A 23,421-nucleotide genomic window follows, 5' to 3' on the forward strand; every position below is an offset into this window, starting at 1 on the left:
CCTGTGTTTGCTGGGCAGACTACTGTGTTGTGTAACCTGAGCCTTTCAGCTCGGCGCTCTTCACATTCAGCCCTCTATACTCTCACTATTTAGGGCCCGAGTGCACTGGAGGGTATGAGGACCATATTGTATGCTTCCATTTCTCACTCTTTGTCCTCTGCTTTTTAGAAATAATTGTGTCGGGCCTGGTGAAAATGTATGTATTTTAAGGCTCTTGCACATAGGAGGGGCAAAATGCTTCAATAACGCTCCCTGGACCATTCTAGGACCCCTCTGTTTATGGGTTATTTTGTAGTAGGTGGATGAAAATCAGGAGACCCATAAGAACCTGTGGAGATGCACAAAAAAGGCTCTGGCAGCCATAATCTCAAACAATCAGGTCAGTCGTTTTGATTTGAATTGAACTGTTTTAGCGATTTGAAGATCTCATACTTAAACCAACTCCTCCTAGGAACTTTGTCTGATCAACTTCATATTTGGTCAGTGTCATCGTAAGGCCTTTGTGGTTAAAAGTTGTTCAAAGCAAAGCTTGTGAGTCAGAGGGCGGGCCGTGGTGGTGTGGCCAATTGGACTGATTGGCCATGAAAAATCTAAATGCACACATGGTCCGACTCCAAACTGCCCCATACTTAGTATGTGTGACAAGAGCACTGGCCCGAGAAGCTGGGAACTAAAAACATGGTGTTTTTTCATTAAGACCAAATACTTACTGTGTGTGTTAGTATCTTACTGTAAGCTGAAATGATTTATGGAATCAGGAGAGACTTGGTGTCATGTTTACAGTTTTCTGCCTACTGTTTATATCTGTTGGATCGATTATCCTCTGCCGTCTTTGAGAGTGATGTCTTCTCACATCACTCCCTCACACACTGGCTGCAGCTCAGCCTTCTGAAAATGTCTTTATTTTCATCAGAAATTGTCAAATCCTAAACCAATTTCATGTTTGATGTCATGTTACCCATCTGCATATTCACAATAAGTCTACTCACAGTACAACCTACTGAAAAAAAAACATTACACAGTCATTTAATTTCTGTGACATTTTCACTCTGGTCTGATAGACAGATGTCTTTCTTTGGTCTGGTTCTTCCTCTACCTGGTGGGCTCTTTCTTGACAATGTGTATGAAAGTGCAGTGCATCCTGTCGGTGCAGAAAACATTAGCACCTGAGCACAGTGTCTGGTGGTTGCTACAAAGCACTGCTGTGAGCGGCGTGCTGCGAGCCCCCCCGAGGGGTGCGAGGGCCCATTCATTACTGCTTGCAGCTTTAATTTTTATCTGCATCTATTATGTCTGGTTGGTTGAGATGGTATGTGCGTATGCCTGCTCCCCTTGTTCCATCTGCTCGCCTGGCAGTCAGCGCCCACGTTGTTATCAACAGGAACGAGCACGTCCAGATCCCCTGTGCAGCACAGCAACACCAGAATGGCCTCACAGATCGCCCTCATAGGTCGCTGTGCCAACTCTACTCTCATTTAGTTGTAGGAGAAATAGACACAGTATTTTCATAGTTTTGAAAGTAGGGCTGCAACTAACGATTATTTTCATTATCGATTAATCTGTCAATTATTTAAACGATGAATCGATTAGTTGTTTGGTCAATAAAATGTTAAAAAATGTTGAAAAATGTCAATCAGTGTTTCCCAAACCACAAGATGACGTCCTGAAATGTCTTGCTTTGTCCACAAACCAAAGAGAGACTCAGTTTATTGTCATAAAGGAACAAAGAAACCAGAAATATTCACATTTAAGAAGCTGAAATCAGATAATTTTGACTTTTTTTCTTAAAAAACTTCCCAAAGTTCAGGTTAAATTAGACTTCAAACACTATACCACAGAACAGAAACAGAAACAGAAGATACTGAGTTAAGGCCAATCTGTAGTGATGCCAGATCTCGATTGAAGGCAGAGTGTAGATCAGCATCTCTAAAAAGACTAACTAACTATTGTTGCCTCACTCGTCTTCAAAGACCAAACCAATAGTTTGCATGCCTTTTTTTGCCTGCATGTGCATTTGTGTTGCTGCAGAACATTTTTCAATGCAGGTAGATTCAGAGTGGTTCAAAATGTTATGCAGATCAGACAGGAAACTTGGTTGAGGCAGGTATATCTTGAGAGTGCACTTTGTAATAGTGTGGTTAGGTAATGCAGACTCATTTGAATAACAGACAGTACAAGAGCCAATTACAAAAGAGCGGTGCAAGGCAAATGCAGAGACTGCTTGCTGGAAAAACTGTCCCTGAAGGCAACGTGCATCAGCGGTTTCGCATGAATTTACCTCTAAAACAACTCTGTCTGGTAATGTTCTGTTATTATCTCATAGCGTGGTGAATGTGCAGGTCACAACTTGTCCACCAGAGCGTTTTGGAGTTGTTGGATTGTGTATTTGATGAGAAGAAATCCCAATAGCTTCTGTAGCGTAGCTCTGAGCAGCTCACGGCTCTGCTCGGCCGTTCTAAAAATAGCTTACAAATAAACTAATAAAGGTAACGAACCTACTGCTATGACTATATAGGGATTATGGCAATGGGCCAATTTGCCAAAATGTTGAACTATCCCTTTAACCAGCAGAAAGTCAGAAAGTGCCCGGCATTGCCCCCAGGCATGATCACAATTTATTTGCCTTGTTGTTACACTGGCAGCAATATGTCCCAACTGTTGTTCAGTGCTGTTCAATGCAACATTCATGTCTGAGATGAATGTTGCCTGAAGTGGCCAAGCCTTGTTTTGGTTGGCAGGAGGGGACTGAAAGATGTGGTAGGGTGGGCAGAGGGGTGTAAAATGGAACAAATGAGCTTGAATGCAGACTTAGTCAGAACCGTGCTATTGAATGTGGAGTTACCCCACATCTGCTGGATGTGTAATCCTCTTTCTCTCTGTCTGTGCTGTCTATTCGTCTCTCATTCCCTCTGCGTCTTACTTTCTCCTCACTGAGTTTTGCTTTGTTTGGGTTGGTTTGTTTTTTTTCTTTATCACTTCTTTTTGTCATCTCAAACCCCGTCTTCACAGTCAGTCAGTCGTTTAATTTCCTCCCCTCAGCCCTCGATCAGTCTTCTACCTTACATTCACTGTGCCTGTGGTGCCTGGCCCTAAGTTATTAAGTTGTAGGTCAGAGATAATCAGCAGTCAAACAAATACTTCTATCTGCAGTTCAGTCGTCACGCCTCACAGCACCAATGCCTGTTCAGACCTGGCTCTTGATGTGTGCAAAGCAGCTCTGAAAGTCTATGCGTCATTTAGCTCAGATTGCCGTATCTGTCTGAGACAACTCACAGCCATATCACTAATTCTGACAAACTGTGGTTCCACTTGATTCAGTTTTACTTGTGTTTTGGATTATGTAGTGGATCTACAAGTCCAGGGAAGAAATGGTAAGAACTTTAGTCGGATATATAAACATTATGTCAAATTAATGTAGTGACACACGATTCTAAAATCTGCAAAAATACAAGAAGTGTAGAACATGAAGCAGGGTTGATTATTTGACATTGAGCACAATGACAAATCTTCAATGCTAATGCATTCTCTGTGGCATATGATAGTGACGAGGGTACAGTATTTGTGTCAGTGTCTATGATGATGTATAATCTTCTGATAATCTGTTAAGATTCATTTCTGAGGAGAATGGAAGTATTTTGTTTCCTCTCTCACCGAGCATGTCTGAGCATGTTGGTTCTTCCATTGCTCCTTGACAATGACAAAATAACAATGACAAATCACTATGGGTGTAACGATACATGTATTTGTATTGAACCGTTTCAGTACAGGACGTTGTATGTGATAATCAGCTTTATTTTTTTTATTTCTGGCCAAGCGGCTGCATCATCAGGTCATAAATGTGGCATTTGCCCACATTGCTCTATGGCCAGTCCATCACTGGCTTCAACTGTTAGTGCTACACTTTACATGTGGAAAGGTTTTGTTAATCTGCGCCAACAAGCTATGAGGATTTTTTTTTTTAATCATATTTTATATATTTTTTGTTTATTTGACAATATTTATTTATTGATTGGAAGGCTTATTTTATATTTATTTTGTTTATTTGACAATAATTTATTTAACTTTACAACAATATTCTTTTTTTTTTTTCATATTTTGTATAATGTTACAATAATTACATTTGACAAAACGTGTAAATTTACTTTACAAAAATTCCTAATAAACAACAAGCAGATTTGTTTTGCATTCTGTTCCCATACTGTACCGAAAATGAACCAAACTGTGACCTCAAAACTGAGGTACGCATCGAACCGTGATTTTTTTTTTGTATCGTTACACCCCTACAAATCACTATAGGCTAATTTCTATCTGACTATGTTCTGTTATTCAGGATCACTGTGTATGTCAGTCTACTTTACCATTCTGCAACTACATACACAGTGGATTTTCTCTCGCCTCCACAGTTTTCAAGACCTCAGGAGTTCTTCTTACATTTCTCAACAACCCACACACATCATCCCACTCTAGACTAACGGCCCCCATCTTCTTTTATTATTGTCTAATTGCACCTTAAGCATGCACATGAGATGCTGCAGTGCACTTAACTCTGTGAAATGTGTTCCACCAGACAGAGTGCAGGGTTAGAGGATGTTGCAGTGCAGGGATGTGGCGCATGGATTCCAGTTAAATGTGTGACTCAATGGGCAAACAGCTCTGTGTCTCCTGACCTCTGACCTTGTTTACTGGCAGAAGACAGGGGAAGCATTGTGGAGGACGGAGTGAGGAGGCAGGTACAGAACAGACTCCAGTGCACATGATAAGAACCTTGCTGCATGGGACATGTTGACTCAGGCAGTGTTTTTGGTGAAAAACACATCAGTGTTAATGCTACGTACGAAACTCTGAAACTCTTCCAATCGCAAACGACAACCGCAGCTGTGTATTTGACAGACAGTGTGTCCCTAGAGCTACAATTTATTAAGTCAGGGACTTTGGTTTATCATAGGAAGTGTGAGTTAGTTAGCCACTCCTCACTTCCTATTCGAAAGAAGAAGTTGATTTGTGTTTTCAGGACAGCCAGTTCCTCTGATGTAAACCACTGAGCTCCTCAGAGCCACTCAGTCTCATCGATGAAGCTGTTTCCAAACCAGTGCTTAGAAAGCCTTGCTCATGTATGCAGCTGAGTAATCACAGCACATTCATCAATCTTCATCACTCAGCATTTCTCATGCAGTAGCTGCAGTGTGGTTTATTTTGCCTACAGCTGATATTTGCAGGAAGTTTGCAGGTTAAGTGTCAGATAAATGTCTCAATTTAAATAATACATATTCAATGTTTTACTTTTATACAAAGATAGAAGAAGGTGCTATGTTTTGCTCAGAAATGCTGACTAACAGGATGTGCTGCTGTTGCTGCACAGCTCTTTGAGTTTGTGAACTTGTAGGCTGTGTCAGATCAGGTAGCAGCGAGTGGTGCAGGTTTGATGTGGCCAGTCTGAGGTCATTTTCCTCAGACTGGCACAGAGAGCACAGGCAGTGTCTGATGTCTGGATCTGTACTGAAACTTAACACTAATGTTGGGCATGGAATTACCAGTCATCGCTGCAGCTAGTCAAGTCTTTCAGCGCTGCTCCTGTGCTCAGTCAGGCTTTCCTGGTCGTTAGGGAGGCATGAAAAAGTTACTCAAAGTCACCATGTTCATCTCTGTTAGACTTTAGTGGCAACACCACTGTTTTTGTCAGACTTCTCTGTTCTTTTGTCTTTCTTTTATTTATGTCTGACCTTATTTATCAGTTGGGAGCATGAACAGAACAGAACAGAACAGAACAGAACAGAACAGAACAGAACAGCAGAAACCTAGTTTCAGATAGTGAGAGTCTTGATAACCTGAGCTTTGAAAGTCATTGTGTGAAGTACGGTTTAAAGAGGAACTATGCAGGATTATTTACCTTAATTAAACAGCTTTGGAGAAATAGTGCTGGTTAAATCAATGACTTGTAACTTGTTCCAGGGAGAATGGAGGCTCTCTGTCTTCCACCTAGCGTCTCTTGGCTGAAAACCGACCTTGTAGCCTCCGACCCGGTGTCCCAGCTCTCGTCTCTGCGGCTCGTGACACAAACGCGCCCCGTAACCCGTAATCTGTTGTTTATGACAGATAAGACCACACAAATGCATATATGATAAATAACGTTATCCACCGCTCCATGGATTGATTTTTTGCCGGCTTTATTGAAAACACAAAACAAATGCACATGGCAAGAGGAGGGTTAGCAACACAGAGAAAGTGACTAGACGTGGATAGTCCTTTAACTTGATTCTGTTTGGGTCTACTTTGTTCGTTTTTATTTTTTGCTTTGCAATAAAGGATTAAATACGTGCAATAATAGCTTCATAATAGTTTTAAACCAGAGATGACTTCCTGTAGCGTAAAGCATTTGCAAGGCCAGTTGGTAAACTTTTCATCCATGTCTTGCTGCCTCATTGCTGTGTTTTCTGGTTGCTGCCACTTACAGAAGAATTAACTATTGGTAAGACTGTGAATCATGTTAGCGGCATGCACTTGTATGCTAACAGAACATCAAATTTATCAAACATCTCCTGAAAGGAAAACATGATACTACTGGAGTAAAACTGAAAACTCAACCACACACATGTAGGTGCTGGACATGCACTCATTTTAAAGTAAAACAGTAAAATAAATGATATTTAGTAGGTAGTATATCAGGCCCCTATATGACTGCAATGCAGTTTTTTTTAGTGACAGTAGTGAAACTGATACCATTGCTATTTTAAGATACCGCGGTATACCTTATTTCCGTATTACCGCCCAACCCTTCTGCATTAGTAGTGTTTAGAAACCTGATGGGGTACTTTTATGGCTGAGAAGCTGCAGATGTTTAATGGTGAATCCACATGTTTCACCTGCTGCTGAACCACATCTGTGCAAGTGCTCTGTGAAGCCGGTGCACTCCTCACATTGTCATGTTTAGAAACGTTATTGAACATGTCAAATGTTCAATAAGCCCCTCCCCTTCCCCCTCCGACCAATCAGCCATAAGGTTCAGACGCTGTTGACCATCTGATAAGTGCCTGCATTGAGGCAAACTGACATCTTATTCTATGTCCAACACCAGCAGCAGCTTTCTAGCAGCACATTTGTAAAATGTTGAGCATATCATACTAGACACAAAAGTGTGTCATTATTTAATACGTCTTGAAGTTGTGGAACAGTTCTCTTCAGTCAACCACAAAGTTATGTTGCCCTAGAAAAACAGCAAAATAGTTTTTCATGGAAGTCATTCTGTTTCATAATTGATTGTGTGTCACTCTTGAGCACAGTTCGGTGATGTGGGACATCCAGTACAAAGAAAAGCCTCTTTTTCCAGACTTGAAGCTTTGCCAAGTGTAGACATTTGTCAGGACGACTCAACCACAATTCACAGCAGGTGTGGAAAAAAAAAAAACCTTTGACAAGTTCCATGTCTAGTCTGTTTAAAAGAAGGAGGTGGATGGAAAAATGTATCAAGGAAATCCATCATGAGAGAGTTGGAAGGTAAATAAAAAAATAAAAAAAAGGAACTAATCTGGGAAAATACTCAGTCTACAGCCGAGTTGTGTGGATTCTAGTCATCCCTCTTCAGATTCCTGTCACTCCTGGTCACATACCACAGTTTACTCCCCACAGCTCTACCCTCAGCCGTGTGATCTTCCTGTGTGTCGTACAGCGTGTTCTGGTTTTACAGTAAGTATCGTGGCGCTCCAGTAAAGGCAGAGGAAGGATGAATAAGTCAATGTGTGAATCATATGAAGCCGTTCCCATGACTTCAGACACCAGGAGCTCTCTGTCTGGGGTCCAGCAAAAATCGATAGAGTGAAACAAAGCTGGCTGTGTCCCGCCCGTACGGCCCCGCTGCGTGTGTGTGTCTTGTAGTGCAGCGATCGGCTAACACGGCCTCATTGGATTATCTGCCCATGTTTGTTTTTGCTGAAGCAATCCTGACTCCAAACATAAACACCGCTAATGTGCTATTAGTCTCTTCTCTCTGCCTTTCTTCTGTTCTCTCTCCACCTCTCTCTCTCTCTCCATCTCTTCTTGTTTTCCTGCTCTCCTGCCTCCCCATCTCTGTCTCCTCTGTTTATTGATTTTGCTCTTTCATCCCCCTCTCATCCCAGATTCCTGCACATAAGCAAATTTTGCAAGAATTTAAACAATAATTCCAAGTATCCAACCTTTTTTTTGTCAATCTGCATAATAATACATTGCACAACACAGGACTGTGTGTTTGCTCGAGCGGTATCTGTGAATTGTCATATTTTGAAAGGGAAAATGTAAGACAGATTGTGCAGGCAGGAACTGGGAGATGCAGGTGTTTCAGTGTCAGCCTTTGGCCTCTTTTCCCAGCTTCATGCTGACTTAGAGATTTCTATCTCCTGGTGTTATGTCAAGTCAGCTTAGTGCTTTGAACAAGAGGTCTCTGGTCTTAGAGGCTACACAGTTATGGTCTAAATGATATCTAGGATTAACCTACTGGATGCTGTCATCTCCATGATTAGGGTTGGTTGATTCTTTATTAGATAGTTATAGTTTGCGGGAAGCGAGGCAGAGAGAAAGGGGATCAGGGCGGACCTACAGTGAAATGTCTGGCTGGAATCGGACCAGGCACTGTGTGGTCATATGGTATGTTCAACCCACCAGACTAACAGGACACACCGGGGCTGTTCTATAAGGAGCTGGATGTTTGGATGGCTCAGGTGGTGTAGTGGGCTGTTCACCATTTACAATGTTGGCGGTTTCCACCGTGACTCCTTTCAGTCCACATGTCAAAGACACTGAACCCCAAGTTGCTCCAAAGATAATGGAAGTCAGTACTCTACCTTTGTATGTGAAGGAAAAAAACTATAATGCTAAAGTACAGTCCCTTTACACCACTAGTCACTTGGCCAAGTGTCATTCCTTTCTTTTTTCCAAAACAAGCAGTGCTGACAACTTCACTCCTTTGTCGCTTTAGACTTTTAAGCCCCTTCTGGAATTCCTTTTGTATCAAATCAATCCAAACAAAACCTCTTCAACGCCGAACAAAAATAGGAGCTTGAGAAAGAACAAAACTTTATTTAAGAGTCCAAGCTCTGGAGCACTGAGCTGTCGATCAAAAACATTTTGCTTTTGAGATGATAGTTTGTTGCTTCAGTGAGTTTTTTTCTCTCTTAAAGGAGTTTGCTTTTCTCATATTAATGTGGATGAATCTACGTTACCCACTTGTTAATGGGTCCATTTTCAATAAATATATTGTTTTGTTTTTATCGTTATTTTGTTTGGTCGACTTGCCCAGCATTTCCTACTCTCAGTTTCATGGACGCTGCCCGGCGGGTCATGGGAATAACGCCACCGAATCGGCGTTTATGGTCGGAACTACGACTATCTGATAGGGATGAGCGAGTACAGCATTATCTGTATCTGTATCTGTATCTGTTAACCATATGAATTATCTGTATCTGTATCTGTACTAGGAGTGGGCGGGGCCTAAACCGGAAGTGGGCGGGGTTTAACCCAGAAGTGGGTCGGGTTGTCTTGAAATGGGCGAGGCTTTAACCGGTATGTTATTTTAAGCATGCAATTGATATGGATTGATCAGAAATTGTTATATTTATTGCTGATTAGAAAACTATTTACAGGACAGCATCAGCATTGAGCTTCAGATCAATGCGGTTTTGATCATGATAGCAAACAAACTATTCATTTACACAACAAGTTTTGCAACAATGAATACAACACATGTGGTTGCAATTATTAAGTAAAATGTAATGAACAAGAGTTTTCATACTCAACATAACTTTCTTTTTTTTTATTTTAATTTTTTTTTAAATGATCAGTGTGATTTTTAATTTTTAACTTTATTTTATTTCCACACCGAAAGGCAGAGACGCAACGCGAGTCGGCACCACGTCTGAACGAACCCACGTTTACCAGAACTCTACTGGTTCATAAGTAAGTGACTGAAGTAATAACAAAGCTGAAGCTGAAGAAAGCCTAAACGTTAAGGGAAAAGACCTGAGTGACTGAGGGAGAGACAGAGAGAGACAGACAGCTGTCAGCTGTTCTGTGTGTGAGTGATCAGAGCGGGACACAGCAACTCACCTGCATGTGTGTAGGGGAGGGGCTGTAGCCTATCACAGAACGCAGACACAGCCAGCTACCCAATGAGGATTTTCATTCAATCTTTTTTTTTTTTTTCCGAGCACAGATATTGACTCGTATTACTCGTATAATACTCGTACTCGGCAAAAGTGCTTTATCCGTACCGGATACTCGTTTCAGCCGAGTATCCGGCTCAACTCTACTATCTGATCGTCTTCCAACCTCCGACTTTCATTCTTGATTTAACTTTCATCCGTCTTGCGCCAGTCCAAGAATTTCACCGTGCGCGTGGAGGATCATGGTAAATGTAGTGTGAAAACACTTCGCTTTCCAAAACTATTCTCGTAGTCCTTTTAAATAAAGTTTTATTCTCAAGCTCTTACTTTTGTTTGACAGTGAAGAGGTTTTGTTTGGATTGATTTTATACAAAAGTAATTCCATCACCCTTGTGTTGACTTAAGTTTTCAAATCAACACTTAGCAAGCAAACTTTTCGGATAACTGAACTACTGTTTGTTGAAGAGTCATTATTATCCTGTGAGGACAATGGACAGCACAGCAGCTGACATAAATGAGCTACTAACATCCTCTCTGAGTGTTCATTTTACAAGTGAATATGTGATATTCACTTTAATGTGCGTGGTCATTTTTTCTAATGCACTTTCAGTTTCAGTTTAATTTATTTGACAAGGGACAATGTACATTAATAAAACATTGTAAAAAAACAAATGTAAATGCACCCGAGTTAGCTAAAAAGAGCTCGTTTTCATTGCCAGTCCCTCTGCCTGATGATAAAAGGCAACCTTAAAAAAAAAGCAACAATGAGGTAAAATACCAAAGACTTATTAATAAATATACATTAACTTCGGCCTGTTACAATTATTACATAATAGTCTGATTGCAATTATTTGAGCTGACAGCAGTTATTTAGCATAGTCATTAAAACCATTCCCATTCATCTAAAGATTTCATGATAGTGACAGCCCTAGTTGCAGTCATGAACTTGGGATTTTAGTAGCAGAGACAAGTGGCTGCTGGTAAACGTAGTGTGTGCATGTTTCTGTTGGACAGCAGAAACAGGACCATTTGTAAATGAGTCATTTGAAATGTGGCTGGTTTAAAACACTGTATATGTGAGTTCAGTTCAGAGAGTAAGAGGTTATTAAACAGATGAAGAGTTAAAATCGGTTGATAGTAGAATGAAAATAGCCATGTGGTCATGCCGTGAGTTTTGACCTAGTTTTAAGATCTGTTGTGGTTCAGTTGACTTGACAAACTGCAGAGAAGCGACCCCCAGGAAGCTTTCTAGTTGCACCATCATTACACATGAAAGGTGAGCTCTGTTCCCTATAGGTTCAGCAAAAAAAAGCTCACAACACAAAATCTGCCAGAAATCTCTGAGGGGAGGAATGAACCATTTTAATGACATTCCAAACATTTTTTTCACCCCCCCCCCTCTCCTTTTTCCTCCCCTCTGCTACTGCGCCGTCTCAAACCTCTGTCTCTCTCGTTGGGAATGATGTCAGAGTCCCAGATTTCCAAGCAATGACTGAGCACTTTTGCAGACAGCCAGTGCCTGGCAAAGGAAGGGGCGGGGCCCTTTCACTTCTCATTTCCTGTACCACAGGAAGCACATTCCTCAGCCACTGGCAGTCAGACAGCCGTAAAAAACCAAGTGTAACTGCGAGTTCCTGGCAGTCCTGCAGGAATCTCTTCAAGTAATTCCCACGGGAGCTCAGGATTTGTGTGTCAGTGTCCCAGAGACAAAGAGACTCATTACAACTCATTCAGCTCAGTCATTCAAATGTTCCAGAATATAAATGGATGTGTTTAATTAAACTTCAAGTAAAACTTTATTGCTGCACTTTACCAGACAGAATGACATTAAAGGGCTGGAGACCTCAATTGTGTCCCCGCTGACATTTTTATTCCTTTGCTAGGCTTCGTAGCTCTGAGGTGTTTTAAACAAAACTGCCCCTTCAACAGTCCATAAACAATGATGATAAAAGAAAAAGGTGGCGATATCCACTGGCCTATGCTACTCCTAAGCTCACATGTGTTGGATACAGTGTAAATGACAAGCTAAATGACCACTGGGACCTCACACAGCACGTCACTTCTGCCCGTCCCGTCTCCATCTGCTTCTGCTTTGTGAACATTCTTCGTACATATTTTGTTGCTTCCCTGATTGTTTGTGTGTCTGACTCTGTTGCTTCTGTAGGAGAAGGGAAGAGGAAAAGGTTTGGTGAAGAATGTCGCCCTGGAGGAACAGGATGCTCAAAACCTTGAGATTGTCGCCTTCTGTGAAGACATTGCAACGTAAGATCCTTTTCATTATGGAAATAAAGACCCTCTTTTAACTGTTATTGACCCTCTTAAAGGTCCAGTGTGTAATATTTGTCAAGGTTTATTGGCAAAATCTGAATATACTACCCATGAATATATTTGTATCTGTGTTATCGCTATAAAATAAAATGTGTTTGGTTTTCGTAGCCTTATACCTAGTTCTTCTTTTATAAATACATATAGCAAGGGTTTCACAAAGAAGAAGGTGGGAGGAAATAATTAGGAATAGGAAACAGCAGAGAGAGTGAGTTAGTAGTTAGTCGGTACAGAATAGTGAGAAGTTTTTGAGTTATAAACCTGAAAGTTTGCGAATGGATCATCAACACAAACGTTTTTTTTGTCCTCAGAGGCCACCGTCACTTTGCCTATATCTATCTGAAGGCTAGATGTCACGGTTTTTCCCCCATTTTGCACACTGGACCTTTAACTTGTTTTATCAAGCAGCCTTTTGACTTTAATCCATATTTTTACCTAGCCCACTCCAATGAATCATAATGTATTAAACCTCATTGAGAAAACAGTTGAATACAGAATACAGTTGTATTAAAGCCAATATTAATTAGATTTAGTTGAATCACTTGTGTCTTGTGTGAATGGTTAGTTTGGGTGGAGTGATGATGAAACTGTGCCCTGGGAATCTACTTTTATATCCACTTTAATTATGATGTCAATACCCTCGCCATGCCTAGCAACTTTACCACAGACTTATTGGTCAACACACACACACACACACACACCCTTATTTCTGGTTTGGGTTAATTAAGAAATGAAAGCTCTCATAGGAGTATAAATTAAAAATCATTTTATATCATCTCTTAAACTCGAGCCCACAGGACAAAGTCAGCCTGACAGGGAGTGTGGTGGGTTATTGTGTGGAACTTCATCATGTCGCTGCTATAAATACCAGTTCCATTCAGATTTGCTCCTCCTCTTTCTCCTTCCTTCCAGTTTTCCTGTTGTATGGCCTATGATTCATTCCCAGTAGCCTCATCCGAGCACTCTGAGCCATATGTGTAGCCTGGCCCTGGCTGCACCTCATGTGTTGGCACTGGTGTAACACTGCAAACATATTGGAAAACAAAGTGTTGACTCTGTTTCTGTTGTGTTTTTTTTTTCTTTCTTCTTTTAACTCCTCCAGCCTGCGCTCCAAATTCTCTCATAGCGACATGTCCACCAACCCTGGCTTTGTCCTCAGCCCTGTCATCACCCAGAGAGACAGCGGAGGTGACAACAGCTGCTCCGTCAAGGTTTCTATTGAAATCTCTGAGTCTCGGCAGCCTGTCACCTTCACCTGTGATGGTAAGCATCCATTGTCACAAAAAAAAAAAATTGTCTGCAGCCTGCACGGTTTAAACAGCACACAGCAGGAATTATACTTAACCCATTTTTTCTTGAATTAGCGAACAACATTCTGAAATGTAACTTTGAATATAAGTATGAGAATGTCGTGTTGTTAGAAAGTGCAGAGAATCCGCTGTACAGATGGCACCGCAGCCAGAAAAAGAACCAGTGTACCCCCTTTGGCTTTGAGAATGAACAGCTCAGATTGCAGATAAGAGAGCTCGAGAGGAGGAAACGACATTCACAGCTGCCAAACTCTTCACCCCCCCTCCACCTCATTTTTTTCTCTTTTCTTTTCATTTTTTCTGTCGTGGGAAGTACACTACGTTCCTTTTCCGCACAAATAAAGGTTTGTCCCTTCACTATTGAGGAGACACGTTGGGCAAAAGGGACTGGAGTTCACTTTTTTTTCTTCTCTTTTTTTTTTCCCCCCCGGCGCACTATGATTTCTGGTTTCTGTCCCCGGGTTGTTTAGAGAGCTGTTATTGGCTAACCCCTCATTATACACACACAAACTACAAGCACTGTGACTGACATGTCCTTTGGGATGTGAAGCCAAGCGCAGTGGAGGCTGTCAGCCAATAAGGAGGGCTCTTTTTGTTGGACATATTATCCCAACTGTGTGACCAAGTTCACCACTGTCTATCTGGGTCCCTGAGGACCAACACTGGGCCACTGTGTGTGTGTGTGTGTGTGTGTGTGTGGTAGGGGTCGGTATTGCCAAGGACCTCACGATACGATACGCATCACGATACTTGAGTCACGATACGATACGATATTGCGATATCCAAATTTTGCGATATATTGCGATATTCTACATAGTTCACTGAAAAATGTAAAAGGCATTATGCATCCTAAAATCCGAGTTGTATGTACATCAGACGATAGTGATAATTTATGGGACAAACTGAGCCAAAACAATGTAATTCAAATTATCCATGCCATTTTATACAAGTGCAAGTTACAACAACATATTTGCATGTACAACACACTGTCTGAGGCAGCAGTACAGTGACACCTCACGGAGCAGAGGTGCAGAAGTCGTACTGGATTTACGTCTGAAACATGATTTATTATTTGAAAAAAAAATTTGAATTTTTTTATTTTATTTTTTTAAATCGATATTTAAATATTGAACATCGATATCGTATTGCGATATAAAGTATCGTGATATATTACCATATCGATATTTTTGCCCACCCCTAGTGTGTGTGTGTGTGTGTGACTGATTGTCCTACTGACCTAGGCACCACTCTGAACAGCCAAGTTCAACATCGACAGCCTTTAGGAAGTATATTGAATGCTTTCCTCGTTCTACATCCTAATAGCACTTTCCTAGCATCCTGCATTGACTCTTTAAGTTTACGTCGTCTTTCCTGCTCCTGCCCACTTCACCTCCTTTAATCAGTGCTTCCTCGGTCACTTCCTAGGTATATGACCTTCTGTCCTTGTGTGATGTCTAGTTATTTGTTTCCTGGTTGACTTCCTGTGTTGTCAACAGCGTGTTGACCCACTTATTGGTGTTTGGATTCCTCTGGTTCGACATGACTTTGCACTCAGGAACAATAGGCCTCAGTTCTGCTCAAAGCCTAGGATAGAGAGCAGAGAGATGGAAGACAGGGCTGCTACTCCTCTTTCACATTCCCCTCCTTTTTCTCATTCCTCAGCTCTTCCTCTTACTCCCTGTTTGTTTTTCCATTGTACTTTTGCTACCCCTTTTTCTATCTCTTGCCCCCCCCCTCCCTTCTTTTGCATCACAACATTTCCCTCCGACCTTATTTCTTTGCAACATCCTCTTCATCTCTGTTTTGGCATCTCACTGCATCTCTCCATCCTTTCATCACAACTGTCACAGCCTTCTTCACTTTCAATGTTGACAGTTTTCTCTACTACTTTCTCACTTTTTTCCTCATATGCCTCCTATTCTCCCTCCATCCTCTCTTTTTTGATGTACATTTCCATGATTATCATAATGAATGTTCTAATATTGTCCAACAATTCAAAGAGGATAGTGTTGTGGAATATACCGGTGGTTATTTCTGGATGATTTTCTCTGCCTTTTCCGTTTGTCAGGAGAGCCCAATTCTTGCAGGGCTTGGCTGTGAACTACTTCTGGCCTCTGGGAATTTCCTCATATACTCTGGTTGATGAGAGAGTGGGAGATGAAGGGAGTGAGAGAGGAAAACGCAACATAGAGCAAGAAATACAAAAGAGGGAGAGACAGGGGAATGGAGAGCAGGAACAGAGACGGTGTCAGAGAAAAATCAGACAAGAGATAATTTGTCAGAGAAAAGCTATAGGGGGAAATTCACAGAGAAAAAGGTGCAGAGAAAAAACAGAAAATGAAATTAAGATAGATTAAATAGGTTGTGCAGCAGAAAAGAGGAAATGGTGACAGTTTGCCTCAGGTCACTGTTACTGTCTGAGAGAGAGGAGGGATCACATCATATTTCTCATTTGACTTAGCTAATGACATGTTAATGCAAATATCACCTACGTATGGCTTGTTCTAATTGTTTGAAATGTGAATTGAACAAAACCTGTTTCATTTATTGGCACAAAGCCAACACTGTGACTGCTTTCCTTTGTTACTTGTCACTGATTCCATGCTTGTTTGTTTGCATTTCATCAGTTAGACATTTGGGATATATCAGCTGTGAGTGAGAGGGTTCAGCAGGGTCACAAGCAGTGAGATTACTAACCTGGGAAAAGATGGGATACATGGTCAATCTTCAGCATCACAGAGCAATTACAGAATTAGCCTTTAACATGAATTTGAATGAATTTCACCCTAAACTTTCAATCTCTTCTTTATTGTTGTACTGTAACATTGTTCTGCATGACCCATAGTAATTATTGTTTCCCCTATGTGTCTCCTTTTGTCTCGAAATTTGTGCCCAGCATAAATCGCTGTTTGCTCTTTGAGTATATTATTTAAAATTCTTCTTTTACATCTTTTTTTTCTTTTTTTTTAGAATCTCTTTTTATTGAAGGTTTTGCAGATGAGGCATATACATTTAGTACATTTACATTTAGAAGAAGAAAAAAAAAGACAACTGCCTCCAGAATTAATTCATCATCTCCAAACATTCTCAAAATAAATAATATAAAAATTGAATTGTTGAAAATAAATAAATGAAAAGGAAAAAAAAAAGCATCTTTACAATGTCACTCTGGTGGACTGTGATTGACCTCTCCCCACCCTTTGCATCCACATCCTACAAGATGGTGATTGGTCCAATCACCGACATAGCGTAGGACAAATCATAGTGGAGGAGGGATTTTCTCTTCTTTCAGTTGCGCCCTCAGAAATACCCTGCTGGGAATTCCCTCACTACCTCAGAGCACTCACAAACTGAGGCGTGACCTATCTTAATTACTTTGTAACAAACCACTCCAGCAACAACCGCTGGCACACAGGCCTCCTAAAGCTACTGGTCTGAGTGAAAACCATTCCTCTGAAGGGTGGAGGTCTGTTATTGCTGGAGCTATAGGGGTGGTCTCCCTCCTTGTGTGTCTATGTGATTGTCTATTGAGTAACCTGAGTTTGTGTGCTCAGTCCTGGAGTGGAGTTGTATCTGAATGTGAAGAGTCTGTATCTGTCTTTGTATCTGTCTGCCTGTGTTTATGTACAGACAAGGTTAAGAGTGTGGTACAACCTCTGTGGAAGTAGCTAAACAGTGGAATAATCTGCCTTGTGTCAGGTTACACTCTCCTCCCAGTCTCGTCTTGGCTGGACACATCAGATATTGAAGCGTACACAAACATCTAGAGCCGAACTCAAAGTTCTCCCCCTCTTGATATCTTTCCACAACACGGCACACACAGCGCTGTTCCTTTGATTGGAAGATGGGTTTGATTTGAAGTGAAACTAGAGACGTTCAAAATGTGGCAGAATGATTTGTGGTTGGAGAGAATTTCCAACATCTGTAAGGTCTAGGGTTCAGTTCCCACAGCAGTTGATGTGTGTGTGTTAACAGCCACTCACTCTTTAATTTTGACTCATTAAAGGAGAATTCAGCAAAAAACACGACTGAAATTGATGCAGACAAACTGGAGTTACACGATGGCTACCCGCTAAGGCTAATTTATGGGGGCAATTTTTTCAACCACAACAAACACTCAAGAAACAATCAAATATCTATGGTACATGACTGGAATCCATACGAGACACCACTGAACTCATATAGTGTACAGTATGAACAGTATAAACTTTGTGCCTAACTCTGCCTAACTCTGAAACATCCTGGAAAGACATTACTATCCGATCACAGAGCGCCTGCTCTCCCCGCCACAGAAACATTTTTTCCTTGTTGTGATGATTTCTTTACAAAAATAAACGGTCTGAGATTTTATGGACATTACCACTGCACTGCTCCACCATTTATTTTTGTAAAGAAATCATCACAACAAGGAAAAAGTCGGATAGTAATGTCTTTCCAGGATGTTTCAGAGTTAGGCTATCTGAGGTGAGTGATTACATGCAAAAACACAAAGTTTACACTGTTTATACTGTAGCCTACACTATATGAGTTCAGTGGTGTCTCTAAGGATTCCAGTCATGTACCATAGATATTTGATTGTTTCTTGAGTGTTTGTTGTGGTTGAAAGAATTGCCCCCATCGGTTAGCATTGTCGCTATCCTGAGTGTTGGGTAGCCATGGTGTAACTCCGGTTTGCCTGCATCAATTTTAGTTGTGTTTTTTGCTCCCCCCAACACTGGGTGACCATCAGGACAACGATTTAGGGGTCAAAAATGACCGGAATTCTCCTTTAAGAATCTCAGCTAAATGAATGAAATGTAACCTTGACCTCTGGCCCCATAATACACATAGATGTGTTGGTGTTATGATGTTGTCTACCCCTTGTGTTCAGTCTGCTGTCGCAGGTTACAGTATGTTATGTGTAGTATTCAAACTTGACCTCTTTTCTCTCTTTTTTGACCTCCTCTATCTATCCCTCCCTTTCTTCCCTTTCCATCCTTCTCTTCTTCTTCATATCTGTTTGACCAACCATGTATCCCTCCCTTCTTTCTGGCTCGTAGCCTTCCCTACCCCTCCCTCATATCGGTCTCATGTGGTTCCCCTTCTCTCCATCAATATCCCCGGTCACCCTCTCTGCCCCTCCCTCGCCGCCTCTCTCGCTGTCATCTTGTTGTTATCTCACCATGGTTTTCTCCTCCCTCCTCAGTGAGTTCTCCAGTGGAGCTGTTGATCAGTCAGACTCTCTGCTGGGTCCATGACGACCTGGACCAGGTCGACCTCTCCAGCTACCTGCTCAAAGTCTGTGGCCAGGAGGAGGTGCTACAGAAGTAAGTTCACACAAAACTTGTTATGTTGCAGAAACAACATTTTTAAAAAAAAGCCAAGGCAGACTTGAGACTTTATTCATGATGTGCAGGATTCTGAATATATTTCATGTTCTGCTTTATCTCTGCCTAACCTCTCTCTTGAGTATGCCCCCACCCCCACTTGATCTTTTTTTTTGCATCAGCCTTGTCTTGGCATCTCTTCAAAGTCTTGGTGGATATTTCTATATCACGCCCCGCTCCTGCCCCCACCTCTCCTCTCCCTCTAATCTGGGCTACATGGGAATGTTCACTACTGTATATACCAAAGCTTAAAGGCCCGGTACACCCAAATGTTCAAAGTTGCATTTTTAATCGGTTGTGATTTTAACAACTGAACACATTAAACGCTGTATAATCGCACACTCCTAATGAACTTTAACTAATTGTTAGGATTGTTTGTGGATTTTAAGGCCTTTATTATGATAGCAAGTGAAGGAGAGGCCGGAAATGAGAGAGAGGGGGGATGACGTGAAGTGAAGGGCAGTGAGTCGGATTCAAACCTGGGCCACTGCATTTAGGACTGAGCCATGTGATATGCACTCCTCAGGGTGAGCCATGGTACTGTGTGGAGCATCCCCACCCATTAACTATTACATCATCAGACAATTATCCATCTTTGTCGGTATTGTAGTCTTTGCAGAAAACTTTAAGACTCTACAGAAACACTCAGAGCTATTGCACAAAGACCTATAAATCTTTATTATAGTGGATTAATTGATGCTTTCAGCAATTACATCATTGCATCACCTGTGATTAAAGTAAATACAGTTCTTTCAGGTCGGGGCCTGAAGCCGTGTACCGTGGGTAGAAGCCCAAATGCTGTGAGGCAGCCATGCCTGTGAGAACTTGTTGAAACAGTAGCAAACAAACGCTTTATACACATGCTTTTGCTTTTGCTTTGCAACATCTGCTTCATAATCAAATCAGTCTTAAAGTTAATGTTTGACATGAGTAAAGGGCATTATCACAGCAGTATAGCAGGCTCATAGAAAACCTTTGACTTTGGTCTTGCCCCAACAAGATGAGTGACAAAAACAATAATAATGCCAAGACCATTTAGGTCATGTACATGATGAATTGCCTGGAATGCAGACTAAAAAAAGATAACTCCTCATCTCTGGTAAGTCAGTGTCCCTGGTCTAACTTGGATAATCTACTCCACGGAATGAGTTATTAGTCTGTGTTTGTCCCGTTCTCACTAATCTCTTGTTATTATCCTCAATATAGCATGTAATGTGATTTTCATAGCCTTGGCTCTCTGTTGCCCTGGTCCACAGTAAACACAGCCTCGGCAGCCATGAGTATGTCCAGAACTGCAGGAAGTGGGAGAATGAGATCACATTACAGCTACTCTCTCGCTCCACCATGAGAAGAGACTTGGCCCGCAGCGTAAGTTGCTATATCAAGCTAAACATATGAGCTCATGTCAACTTTATAGGACATTTTCACTGAACTGTGACATAATGCAATTTTATTACTGCTGGAAACTGCATCATTTCAGCTATTTACTGTAATGATGCAACCTGCCCTCTGGGCAGCATCAGTTCATGGTGGGTAAATCTTCATTATCATTTTTTATTTATTTTTTCCTCAGGTGGAAGATGACAACTCTATCATGGACTTGGAGAAGCACCTGGCCCAGGTGGAGAGGCCTTTTAAGGAGACTGTCACCAGGTAGAGAGTTCAGACTGCAAATACATGAAAGAACATGAAGTTACAGATTTATTTAGATAGTGAAAAAATGTTATGAAGAAACAGGACTGGCCCAACTAGACTTTAGTATTTCTTCTGTTGCTTTTGTTACATCTGTAGTCATGTTCAGAAAACTATAACCAAAATAGAAATAAGTGAATAGTAGTGGTTTACTTAGAACAATTTTCTTCTTCTCTAATTGACAAATACACTTTGGGGTTTTTTTGTTGTTGTGATTTTTATCATACTGAAACATGTTGAAGACTTAGTGGCGCTCTTAAAGTTATTTTCAACAAAGGTAAACTTTTTCTGTTGTGTCCTGATAATAAACCACATGTACGGTAATCAAAGGCCTCCTGTCATTCCTCACTAATCTCTTTCTCTCTCTCTTCTTGCAGACAGGGCCTGGCTGACTACTTGGAGGGCTATCATAATCAAGTCAACATCTGCCTACAAAATGAGGTACACGTGGTCCCTGTGCAGGTCTGGGGAGTTAAGCAAGAGGATGGAAAATGATTTTGATCATATCTAGATCCTAACCTCAGAAAACAGTCAAGACAAGTCTGGAAGTTTACCACCACTTTGTGAATTGTGTGTCTGTGCCCAGGAATTCTGCACCCTAGCCTGGTGAAATTAAAATGGGATGTTTTATAGCTAGCTTTTGAATTTACATTCATGTAGGCTAAGTCATGAGTGTAGATCTTGTTTTTAGATCTCATGAAGACTTTGTGTTGATTCCAGTACTTCATAAATCTTAGTAAACCAGGACATTCTTGATTGGTTGGCTTTCTAGAAACGGCACATCTGTTTTTCAGCCAGTCTGGATTGTTATGGAGCAATTAAATACATACTGCACTAATAATGGAGAGCTACTCTACTGTGCCCCCCTCCCAAACCCCAGACCAACTTAAACCCGGTGATGTCATTAGGATTCATTTGGGTGAACCGCAACAGAATCATAGCATATGCATTAATGAATCTGCTGTTGGCATGTCAGAGTGTTGTTTTGAGCTGTGTTTGTACAAACGTCCATATCAGGGTTGTCTGATTTTTAGGTTAATAACATGTTTGAATATTAACAAGCTGAAAAACAGAAGCATATCATGAGCGTGTGAGGAGTGCTGTATCTTTATTGTTGCTCCATCTCTGCACTCAGAGCACCCAGTATAAAACAGTGGACCGGGTGGTGCAGACTGTGAAGAACTTCTGCTGTGCTCTGGATGAGGTGGAGACCCAAACCATCTCTGAGGCCATCAAAAGGCTGCGACACTCCGTCAATTTACACAGGACATGCTCACCCAAGGTACTGTACTGTATCCACACACATGGATTCATGCATAGTTTGTGTTTTGTGTTAAGCATATCTTTCTAAGACCAACATGTTTTGATTTGTAGATGGGCTCCACATCTTCTGGTCAGTCATCAAATGGTAAGTTCTGCACACAGTGAGTTTCATTCATGTTACCCCATGCAATGACCAGTTACTGCAGAGTAGTTGGTGTTAACCCTATGCTCTCTATCTGGCTCATTTGTGTCCAGTTAGCTTTCTTTTTTATTGATCATTATAGCAGTGTTAATGCATATCAAATGATTTTTTCAGCTCTTTAAATATACCAAAAGCATACTGTATACATTAAATTGTACACTTTGGCTGCAACATTGCCACTTTTTGGCCAAGGGAGCAATTTCATGTAATATTCTCAGTTTATCTTAATAATAAAAATTATACAGGAAAAAATAATAGCAGCATAGAAAATAGTCATTTTTTGAGGTTGTTTTAACCAACAAGTGCATTGTGTTTTATGCTTATGACAAGAATGGGCTTTATGCACAGCTCCACTACTTCCTGAAATAAGCCAGCTCCTTTTTTTTCCTGTCTTACATTGTTGGACCAACTGATTAATCCAGGTGTGCCTGACCATTGTTGTGAGGTCAGACGGGCTTATTGGCTTATTTGGCTTATTTCAGGAAGTAGTGGAGCTGTGCATAAAGCCCACTGATATGAGTTAAAAATTCTAAAAAAAGACACTGAGAGGATAGTGATTTTGAACAAAGCCAGAGGGTTATGGTTTTACTATTACATCTCTGTGACTTCACGCCAATGTTGATCTGATCCTAACAGGTCATACCAGTCCTGTGGAGGAGAGCATGGCCTTGCTAACGCAGGCCGTCTACGACCTGACCAAGCTCTACTTGCGTTCCTTCTGTCCTCCCGTCACCTCCTTCAGCTCACCTCAGTTGCCCCCGGCTGCAGACAAGGAAGCTGTAGAGGGCAAAAGCAGCAAAGAAGCTTCTGGCACCACAGACCACCTTCAGTTCACCCTGTTTGCCCTGCACGGCATCCCAGCCAACTGGATCAGCAGGTAAACAGGAGAATAAACACTCAATCGCTATCCTGTTACTCTATAAAAACGGGAGTAAACTATTGTTTGATATACAGTGATAGTCTGTGTGCAGAACTGTGTTTGTATTCATAGCTAACACACATCATTACGTTTTATGATTGCAGAGGCTCACTAACGACATTTCACTGTTCCTCTGACACAATAGGACATAATGCAATATGTAATGTACAAACCCCATTTGTAAATAATTGTCTGTTCTATTTCTTTTACAAAA

At 41.2% G+C, this 23,421-nt stretch overlaps 1 protein-coding gene across 1 annotated transcript in view; it reads left to right on the forward strand.

Annotated features, from left to right (window-relative positions):
- pik3c2a (phosphatidylinositol-4-phosphate 3-kinase, catalytic subunit type 2 alpha) overlaps window positions 1–23,421 on the forward strand; it is a 57,878-nt gene that overhangs the window by 9,170 nt on the left and 25,287 nt on the right. The window contains exons 3-11 of the mRNA XM_085778384.1: window positions 12,295–12,392; window positions 13,558–13,718; window positions 18,951–19,071; window positions 20,388–20,499; window positions 20,705–20,784; window positions 21,201–21,264; window positions 21,959–22,105; window positions 22,198–22,231; window positions 22,925–23,165. Of these exons, the coding sequence (XP_085634510.1) occupies window positions 12,295–12,392; window positions 13,558–13,718; window positions 18,951–19,071; window positions 20,388–20,499; window positions 20,705–20,784; window positions 21,201–21,264; window positions 21,959–22,105; window positions 22,198–22,231; window positions 22,925–23,165 (1,058 nt within the window). The remainder of the gene's footprint in view (window positions 1–12,294; window positions 12,393–13,557; window positions 13,719–18,950; window positions 19,072–20,387; window positions 20,500–20,704; window positions 20,785–21,200; window positions 21,265–21,958; window positions 22,106–22,197; window positions 22,232–22,924; window positions 23,166–23,421) is intronic.

This window comes from Trachurus japonicus, chromosome 6 (assembly GCF_045865225.1).
Source record: "Trachurus japonicus isolate A0001 chromosome 6, Traja_1.0".
Classification (NCBI taxonomy): domain Eukaryota; kingdom Metazoa; phylum Chordata; class Actinopteri; order Carangiformes; family Carangidae; genus Trachurus; species Trachurus japonicus.